At 34.3% G+C, this 10,573-nt stretch overlaps 1 protein-coding gene across 4 annotated transcripts; it reads right to left on the bottom strand.

Moving 5' to 3' along the window:
• Positions 1-488: 488 nt before the first annotated feature.
• Positions 489-8,747, bottom strand: LOC106158785 (heterogeneous nuclear ribonucleoprotein A/B). Of its 4 annotated transcripts, none has more exons than XM_087004734.1 (10): positions 8,530-8,747; positions 7,207-7,247; positions 6,824-6,951; positions 6,443-6,604; positions 6,055-6,186; positions 4,647-4,749; positions 4,127-4,363; positions 2,648-2,686; positions 1,196-1,324; positions 489-908 (listed from the first exon to the last, which is right to left on the bottom strand). In XM_087004734.1, exons 1-9 carry the CDS (start codon positions 8,700-8,702, stop codon positions 1,236-1,238), a joined length of 1,104 nt encoding a protein of 367 aa, XP_086860860.1. In that variant the 5' UTR covers positions 8,703-8,747; the 3' UTR covers positions 489-908; positions 1,196-1,235. The 4 variants fall into 4 exon arrangements, with proteins under 4 accessions (XP_086860860.1, XP_013390335.1, XP_086860861.1 ...); XM_013534881.2 differs by having other exon boundaries at positions 1,226-1,324; XM_087004735.1 differs by lacking the exon at positions 2,648-2,686.
• Positions 8,748-10,573: the final 1,826 nt, after the last annotated feature.

Raw genomic sequence — 10,573 nt, 5'->3', positions numbered from 1 at the left:
ATATATAGGAAACGCTACTTGGTATTCTCAGTTGCCTCGTTCTAGTAGGCGACTATGGCTCAATCCTGTCTCAAGTGGGCCACATTGTGTTTTAGTATACGAACATACCATAAGAAATGAAAGCAGGCGGCCCTTTAACCGATTTGTGAAAATTCAGCAGCCAACTGTTAGCCTCTGTGAAACGGGCCCACGCAGTGCATTCAAAAAAGGGTTTTGAAAGGCTTCTACACTAAGAAAAAGAAGGCTGAATGCTTATACACTTTGAATAAAGCTAATATATAAATGTCTGGTTATGCTAATTGAAGACCCTTTCGCACAAGATCCTTTCCAAGGTTTTCATTGATCTGGATTAGATAGGACCCTCCCCCCTAATACTGTTACTGGTTTAATAGAAAGCTTATGGCTTGTTCAAACCCATGTCTATAGGTAATTCCATGTGTTAACATAAGAAATAAAAATTAAATTGTCAGAAAGAAACAGACCAATAGTTCAACTAAAATCAGTGACTTTATTACCTACTACACTTCGGTGTTACATAATAAAATTTTACATTAAGAAAATTCAACTATCTTTACAATTTCTGCCACATTTCATAATTGATGTTTAACATTCAGTGGAATGATCCAATTTAAAAAACCATTTTTCTAAAAACAAAAACAAAATGCAGAATCGGACCGGTGTTAAAGCCATTTGCTAGCAACCGTCAATGACATTTTCTTTTTGCTATTTCCATGGAGAATCCAATCTAATTATGTACAGTACCGTTTTCAAAGTCGCATGATTCTTTTATCATTACAATGACAACGGTTTCTACTTTAAGAAAACTATCTATAGTGTTCGTTCAATCTCTGCTGGGCAATACCGTCCCCTTACACAACCATGAGGTTTATTCAACATACTGGCCACAGCTGAAAGAGAAAACATGGCAGTTCAGACACAAAATTATTATTATTATTATTTATTTATTTATATAAAATACAACACCGAGTATCCTTAACATTTTAAATCCCAAAAGTTAAATACAAAACTACATGTTCTTCAGGCTTTGAATCTGTAACTATTTTGAAATGAACGAAAAAAAAAAGGTGCCCAAGACCAAAACATCAGGTGTATCAGGACACTGAAAGTGTTCATTTATAGTTTAATCTCAATCAAATATAATGTATTTTACAATCTGTAGTTGAAGCAAAACGACCACAAGTCGCCATGTCATAATTCCACGTACAAGCCCATGTTTACTGCCTGTTATAGGGGTGATAGCCTCCCTGGCCTCCTCCGGCTCCCCCACCACGCTTTGGAGCCTTCCCGTAATTGCTCTGGCCGCCTGAAATGAACAAAGAAAACATTCAGCCTCAATCCAAGAATTTAGTTCAGACACAAACACTGCAAACTCAAATACTATCTTTACAGAGGCACTTGCCTTAAAATCTTCACACAGGTTTTAATGCATAACATGTATCTTACCCAATCTACAAATATATACACCACAACAAAAATAGTTTAATGTATAAACTACCCCTCACAAGTGAATTAAATTAAGTGTTTAAGTACTGGATTACTAAATAACAGTTTTGTTTCATAGTAAATCACAAGTAGTATACAGGAGCGAGCCTCAAAAAGTTGATATGAGGGGGAACTAACACATTCGTGTTAGGGTCAAGTTTTACTCCAGAGGTATATATACAATCTAGCGGCTTCACACCTATGCACTATCCTTGTGCAATTGAAAGTACACAACAATTCAAATAAAAGAAATTAATTTATTCTGAACACAAATTTGATGTAAGGACACCTTGGGAGTGCCTCACAGTCATTTCACTTGTAAATTTCACAGAGACATGCAAATCAATAGGTGGTCCTGACGTTGCTATTATATCCCTGTCTACTGCATCTGACCAACAACATACATAAGTAATACCTATCACTTGTATTCAAACAAGAATGAACTCATTTGTATTTGCAATGGCACAAAAGTAGGGCGATATAAGGACACATTCCACATTCCTAAGATTTCAAAAAAATGCACTCTTCTCTCAAAGAACAAACGATGAAAAACAAAATACAAATTTTATATAATTATTCTTTGAACTTAATGTGCTACAACATGCAGCTTGTATATCTACAACAAATATACAAGATAACTATATATAGATATATGAAACAGACAGAGGTTGCTGAACTGAAAAAAATAGTACTGAAATCAAGTGGACTAGCACGTATTCCTATGCCAATCAACTTGACCAAGGACTACTCAAGTGCAAAATTGCCCTTTCATTTAAGAAACAAAAAATAAATTTTGAGAGAAATAGTCTTCAGATTTTTCAAATGTTAAATAAAGACAAATATTATAAACACAAAAAATATGTACATATTTATTCAATAATTTTTTCATGATCAAAAGAGCACATTTTTGTCTGAATTGAGACAAAAATTGCATTTCGCACCAGTTCAGAGCTCACCTGTGGTCTGGACCATACAGAAGACCTATTCTACAACATTATTCATTGCACTTTTCCCTAAAGTCATTCTTTGAATAGGTAAATTGAAACACAAATATATCACTTTGTTCAACAATTCAATTCCAAACCCTGGGGCTGTCTTGGTTAAAGTCATGTGACTTAGGTCAAGGGTCATATGATAGACTCACCTTGATCCTGTCCATAGCCCCATCCACTGTAATCGTAACCTTGGAAAAACAAACAAGACCCCATGTTACTTCACCAAGCAGAGCACTAAACACTTAATATATTGACACTATATTGTGCTTCATGTGCCCTTTTCAAAGATATCTTATAATCACAATGCTGCCTGAAAACAGTGTATAGTGTTGTTTGTGTCTTGTGTATCTGGTCAAATAATTTGAAGAAATCCAAATCCTCTTGTTCTCATCTTTGTGCTGTCTCTCCTTTAAGATAATCTGCTGGTCCAACAATGATATACAACTTTGTTATTCACCCACTTAATAGTTACCAACTCATTCAGAAATTGAGGAGGGTTACGAAAACCTTGATTTCTACTTGACATTTTAGCCCTATTTCACTTTAAAACTCAAGTGGAAAGTTGGTCTTTACTTTCATAAAAAAAAACATTTTGAAACAAGTTGAGACCAACCTTCAACTTAAATATATATTTAAAATTCTATTTACATTATAATTTATTTTATTATTACTGAAAAGGCTACTGATTAAGAACAGGTGGATTTGGGCTTATTCAGAGAGGTGATTAAAGTGGAGGTTTTATGGATGTTGTATGTGACTGTCCATCTTGGGAGTTCACATTTAGATAACAGAGTTTATAAACCTATGAGATGATACAGTCCACATTCAGACCTACTATTTTTCACATAAAAAATCACTACTATGAATATTTTAATGATATTATGAATATAGCTCATACAAGTAAAATTAAAAAATTACTCCAAAATCAAAGTATTCATCAACTTAAGTATAGTCAAATGCAACAGCATAGAAGAGTTCAGACTTACAGCATTTCTTATACTACAGGACAGTATATACTCTTTTCAAACTTCAGTTTTCAAACTTCTATAAAAGTTGTCAAAGCAATATGCAAATAAAAATGTTTTGCAGAGACAGCAAAGTCCTTATTGCTCAAAAAATGAAAATGAAATAACTGACTTAAAATTACAGAGTCAACTCCCCAACAACACTTCTAAAAATAATTTTGCTTTATACATAACATTAGCCAGGTTCAACAAAAGCAAAAGAAGCAGTGGTGTTAATTTTGTCACTCATTTTTTATTTAAACCAACTCCTTTTTCTTTTCCTCTGTCAGTTTTAAGTCTAAACAATGACAATTTGGCAATGAAAACCAGCCAATATGTATTTTCATTTAAGAAAATGACAGAGCCCCTTTAAGACATGAAAGCCTTCAGTTCTTATGCATAAAGTTTTTGTGTAAACAGGCAAGTAGCCTTCAACATACAGGAAGGCTTTGTCACATTCACCAGTGTCTCACTTCCATTTCATCCAATATAGCAAAGAAGTGTAATAAATAATGTAATCTGTATAATTTCTGGAAACCCCAGAAATTCCAAATGAATTTAGAATTACACACACATCCAACGTTATCTTGATTAAACTATAAGCAGTTACAGCACACTACCTACCTTGTCCATATCCACCTCCATATCCGCCACCATAACCTCCACCATAGCCGCCTCCATAACCGCCCTGGTCATATCCACTCCAGGAGCCATATCCGCCACCATATCCACTTTGATCATATCCTCCATAGTTTCCATATCCACCATAGCCTCCCTGATCATATCCCCCATAGCCTCCATATCCACCATAGCCTTGGTTGTTCCACCCTTGGTTCCAGCCCCCTGGGCCACCTCCATATCCTGGAAATATATCAGGTCCAATAACATGTCACAGAGTTTCAACAAAATGGATGGCTTTATAAGATGTAATCTAAATACCTGAAGATGAGCATAAAAAGATAAATTCTCTTCCATATTTTTTCCAAATATAAACTTCACCTTGTTTATAATTAACATTATGTCAATACTGCATTATACTGTAACTAAAATAACGACCATAACATCAGTCATTTTCCAAAACTAGTTCCCCACAAAAAAATTTCTGCACCCATACCAATGAAAGGAATTCTTGTCAACAACTCACCTCGTCCACGGCCTCTTCCACCTCCTCTGCCACCAAATCCACCCCCACGGCCACCACCGCCATAGCTATCATTCTGCTTGGGTGTGGCCTTTTTCACATCCACCTACAAAGACAAAAGAGATTACAGTGAGTGTCTGATTGTTTGAACATACACCCTGAACCCAGCCATTTTGGTGGAAGTTGTTGATAAACATACTACACTACGGGCTTGCATGATAGGGGGTAGACCATTTTCTGCTTTTGTTATCAAGCAAAGGGTCATAAAGCACTGTGAAAATGAACTGGACAACCTTCAACAATGTCTTAAAGAAATATATTACACATGCTTTTCTTCTGAGTCTATTGGTGATGTGAAATATCTCTTTCTCTTTCATCTCCTAGATTAAACTTGTGCTTTTTGATGAATAAGGTTTTTTTAAAAACATTTTTGGTCAGAAATGACTTTCTCTTTATTTTCAAACTTGATTAAACTTCTTTTTACAGGCCAAAGAATGTTTTCTTCTCGCCCATTAGAAAAATAGTTGAAGGACTTGCCAGTAGACGAAGATAAACACAAGAGCACACATTTGTTACTTTATTTTCAAAATGGCTGAGTAGATGGGCATAGTAGTCAATTCATGTAAAAAGACAACTAATATATCACTAACTACAATGTACCTGCTCTCTTGCAAATTTTATCAATACATGTACTGCTGAAAACTATATATATGCCCAAACCGGACCATTACTGCATCTACCATGTCTTGTGCCAAGAAATAGCATACTAAATCTGCAAATGAAAAGTTCTCTGAAATCTAATGTAATCAATATATCATTAAATCAAATATAGTGTACTTAATAGGATTCCTAAACCAATCTATCATTAGGTAATCCTATTTGTCTCTATTTGCAAGAATTATTTATGATAAAACCTCAACGGTTCTTTCCCTACGAGTGAGTTTCCTCCACATACCACTTGCAGTCGCTCCATTTCAAGGAGTCCTCAGCTAAAATCAGAATAAAAGGACAAAGAATGTGAACAATGCAAAATGCACATCTAACTTCACATTCTTCAAAATGAGACATACTACCTTAACAATGTGCATGCCGTTTTAAGGAAATGTGTCAAATATTACACTACAAACCAAGTGCTTTCTGGGATGAAACAATTACACCTAATGAGAGAAATATAAAGTCAAAGGGAGATAATAAAAAAAAACTGGCTTTACAAAACAGGATCAAGCTGAGTAAAACATTTGTTTACACCCTTTACGTCTGAGGCTGAAGAGACATTACATACGACCTGCAAATAGAGAAAATACTTTAAATATAGAAATGTTACAAACTGGGAGATTACATTACAATGAAACATGGACATAGTACGGGTTAAGGAGAGCAAATGTTTGCTACTTTGCTGGTACATGCTCACCTCTTTCTCTCCTAGTTTTTGCTTTGGTTCTGCTACAACTTTGTTTACAACTTCTTCACTTTCAAATGTGATAAAGCAGAAATGCCTCCTAGAACCCTTTGTCCTGTCATAAGGAAGATCAATCTCTACAATCTGAAGTGAAAAACACAAGCACTTAAAACCATTTCTTCATTTTAAATAATTCATAATTGCATCTTTTGCATCAGTTAATAATGTAATCAATATCAAAATAAAGAAGAAACAAATAAGTTGAAATAAATAAATAAATAAATAAATAATATAATTAATTAATACAATTAATAATGACATATAAATAAATAAGTTGACTGTTCTTTAGAAATAATAAAAATGGAGTTAATATAATGATTGTGATGTAATATTGGTTTACCTTTCCAAACTTGCTAAAATATGTCCTGAGCTCATCCTCTGGGAAATCGGGGTCTAATCCTCCTACAAACACTTTCTTAATTGGTTCTTTCTGTCCCCTTGCCATGGCTCTCTTGGGGTCGATTACCTTCCCATGAAGCTTGTGTTCACTTTCACATGTGCACTGAAAAAGCCACAAAAGCACAATAAACATTTGAAAATATCCTTCTGAAAAATTGGTGAAATCTGAACATACTCAATTGAAGACTAAAACATAACCATTTAATACAAGTTTTGATGGAATATAACAAATTGATGAAATGTACCAAATGTATACAAAATTTCTCATTTAAAAATACAAATATAGTTGTGATATACTTTGATTCATAAAATGTTTCTACACCTTATGGACAGCATCTGTTTCTTTAAATGTAACAAAGCCAAATCCTCTTGACCTTCCAGTCTGATGATCTATTTTCAGTTGGCAGTCTGTCACCTCTCCAAACTTTTCAAAATATTCCCTCAGATCCTCTAAAATACAACAAAAATATCAAGTATGGAAATTAAGGAGTTTTCACTGTATAAGGGAGGGGTTAACCGATTTACTTTCACAGAAAAAGACCCTTACACAGTGGCACAGTAACTTTGTGAGGTACCAAATTAAGAGCTGTGCACAATGATTCTAAGGTTCAAATTCTAGCATAACCTTTAACATAATTAAATAGGTAAAAATAAGCAACGTACGGTTTATTTCAGGATTTTTATAAGAATGCAAAAATTACTCACTTGCTGTTGTCTCCCAACTTAATCCTCCAACAAACAATTTGCTGAAAAATAATAACACATTTCAAACAAAATTGCAACTTCTCTTTTCTCATGCTTACAAGTTAAAAAATAGCTTTCTCAAAAGTATTGCTATTTTTATTATCATTATTATTATTTCAAAATACAATAAAAATAGGGAGGTATGTGATCCACCTTAACTCAAGGCAATCAAACAACATGCAACAAACCGTTTCAATTCTGAAAGCTTTCATCCATTACACTGTGAATAAATTATTATTCAATTTAAATGGGTCATTCTCTACTGTGTTTCCTCTGCTTTTTGATAAAATTTACAAATTACAGGATTTATGCTGGTTTGGCAATCATTTTACCAAATAATAAGTCAAACCCAATTTTTTTGCATTATCTATTTGTTCCATACAATAAAAATATTTGGTACTTTTGTAGTATACCCCCCCACCCTGTAACTTTCTGTAACTTTCACTTTTCAAACAGTTTTTTACATTTTATTGTTCATCTATGTCAAAGCTGTTGAAATAAAATGCTTTTGTAATTACCTGTGGACTTTTTATTGGTTTTAATCACGTTTAATCCAGCCCATTGAAATACAATGTTAGAATCTTCAAATTTACTCCCGCAGTCAATAACTTGCCGCGTTTTCGTTGGCTAACTCTAGGGTAATTTTATGTGAACAAGTAGCTCATAATAATTTCACAGAGGAAGTCCAAGTATACAATGTATCAATCCCATGTTCACATAAAATAAAGTAGAGTTAGCCAACGAAAACGCGGCAAGTTATTGACTGCGGGTACATTGTAAATTTTCACATTGTATTTCAATGGGGTGGATTAAACGTGATTAAAACTAATAAAAAGACCACAGGTAATTACAAAAACATTTTATTTCAACAGTTTTGACATAGGTGAAATAGACAATGTAAAAAAATGTTTGAAAAATGAAAGTTTCAGGAAGTTACAGGGTGGGGGGGTATACTACAAAAGTACCAAATATTTTTCAGATGATACGAAATATGACTAGAATTATAGATTTTTAATTAATTAACAATGACCGGCTCTCTTTAAAGGACATGCTACAAATAATCGCTGACCCAATTTTAAATTTGAAATGCAAACGTAACAAAGAAACTGGGGACTCGACTCAGAGTGAAGTTCTCTGTGCCTTTTTCTACAGACAACTCGTAATACTTAACAAAACGACAAAAATGGACCGTTTTACATTTTTTAATGAAAAAATCTAACCGGTCAAAAGCCCTGGGAAAAGTTGCAAATGGCGTTATACAAAATGGACGGCATTTTCTCTCACCATTCTTCGTTATCTTTTGGTTTTTCTTCAGATTCACATGTGTCTCCTGATTCTCCTTCTTGGGCTGGTTGCACTTCAGTTTGTTCTTCTGTTTCTGTGTTATTTGTGTATGTTTCAGCAGATGGATCATACTGCTGTTCCCCATTTCCTTCGCAGCCGTTCGTGTCTTCCATTGTTGAGCAGCGTGGTTCTGTTGAAAAAGACACATGCAAGCCGTAGATTTGAAGGAGAAAGTTTTTGATAAATGTTATTTAGATATCGACGTGTTGCTTGATATAAACATATATGACATCAAAAGTAAAAATTACACGTGCTGCATCTGATAATTTAAAGATGTATTTTAAAGAAGAAAAATATATTAAATTCCAATTTTATTCTTTAATTTACGCGCGTTTTACTTAACCTCACAATTAGATTAGTCTCGTTTTGAAGAAATGGCAAGTGTGAAACCACTTGTAAAAGAGGCTCGAAAGTGGAGATCAAGCGCGGAATTTGAATAATCTGGACTATTCGTTTAGTTCTTAGACTGAACCAAAAAGGTCATTTAGCTCCTTTTTGGAACATAAGGGGTGAACTGAAATACAACGTTAGACCGTTTGCATCGACAAAGAAAAAAAAAAGGTTTTACTCTAAAGCTACCTTCAATGTACGGCGTAAAATCCTGAATCATTTAGTATTAAATTACAAATCATGTTACATGTTCTTTTTAACACGTAACGAGGTCCTAGGGGTCTCAGCTTTTTATGTAAAGCTACAGTTTTTCTCATGGAACACTGTTACAATAAGTGTTTATGATTAATAATTGTAATAACTGTTATACCAAAGGGACATCTCTCGTGTTTCCCTGGAGTTTCAAGGGGGTTGAACTTCCAAGAACTTGAAGAAGTGATACGTTAGTTTCGTTGATAATTCGGGGTCCGCCATATAGATAAACGTCCCAATAAATATTCGTCCCGATAGATACGTCTCTATACATACACGTCTCAATAGATTTACGTCTCGTTAAATTTACGTTCCGATAGATCCACCAACAGATTCCTATAAACCCACGTATCTTTAGATCCAGGTACCGCTAGATCCATCTATCTGACATCGTACTCGGCTAAGGCCGATATCAACTTGTGATACAGGTATGAGGCTTTCGAGTGATAGTCTGGCTGCGAATACATACATACTGATCCACTTAGTGATCTGACTTAATTACAACCTTATATTTATTATTTATTCATTTTTTTTGTATTTATATATTTATTAGGTTTTCAAACAAGACATACATGTGCAATGTACGTTCGTGTCTACACGTCTATCACACTCTAAAGTTCGGGAACGCGTCGCAAACATGAAACAGAACACATTTTAAGTGTGCAAATGTTACATTTTGAGAACGCTTTTAAAAACAGTGTTCTGCGCCAGAACACTGAGCGTTGTGAAATATAGAACACATTTTTATGTTTTTTTTTTTTTTTTTTTTTTTTTTTTTGTTTAGAACACATTTACATGTAAATTCAGAACACTTTTTACGTGTTCAAATGTTACATTTTGAGAACGCTTTTAACAGTGCCGAGATTTAATTTGTTTAATAGCACAAGTGGCATCACTTTTGAAGTATGGTCGGCCATATTTAGTTGGTGGATCAGTTAGTACTTGGTTCATCTATTCTGAATGTCCCCATTGAAATCTGGCATGACAGGCGGATCCAGAATTATTTGAAGGGGGGGGGGGGGTCTGTAGACGGTAAGCCAACCCTCCACAGATCTCCACACCCCACACACCCCCACTTGGCATTGGGTTAGGGGCCTGCCAAAGGGTCCCAAAAATTTTTGGTATTTTTATTATTCTCAAGAGATTATCACAAAAAAAAAAAACTTTTTAGAAAAAAATAAGGGACTAACTTTGAATGTAGAAATGGATTCATTAACCATTGGTAAGTATGGGAAAATTGTTTGCTCCAGGAAAATTCATTTTTTGGCCAAAACGAACAGTTATTATGCTGTTAAGCATTATGTAATATTGCATCAAAAATGAAGAAAATCCTATTTTTGGC

The sequence above is a fragment of the Lingula anatina genome, chromosome 2, assembly GCF_051362555.1.
Source record: "Lingula anatina isolate TDL-2025a chromosome 2, LinAna3.0, whole genome shotgun sequence".
In the NCBI taxonomy this organism is placed as follows: domain Eukaryota; kingdom Metazoa; phylum Brachiopoda; class Lingulata; order Lingulida; family Lingulidae; genus Lingula; species Lingula anatina.
Note: the sequence above shows the minus strand (reverse complement) of the source record. Positions and strands in the feature narration are given on the sequence as shown.

What these genes read in the sequence shown, in the direction of transcription:
- LOC106158785 (XM_087004734.1), bottom strand. Translation starts at nt 8,702, where the DNA reads ATGGAAGACACGAACGGCTGCGAAGGAAATGGGGAACAGCAGTATGAT. An exon ending in TGGAAGAGGCCGTGGACGAG is followed by an intron (nt 4,364 to 4,646) that starts GTGAGTTGTTGA and finishes ATATATTTCCAG; the next exon opens with GATATGGAGGTGGCCCAGGG. An exon ending in TGGAGGTGGATATGGACAAG is followed by an intron (nt 2,687 to 4,126) that starts GTAGGTAGTGTG and finishes TGTTTTTCCAAG; the next exon opens with GTTACGATTACAGTGGATGG.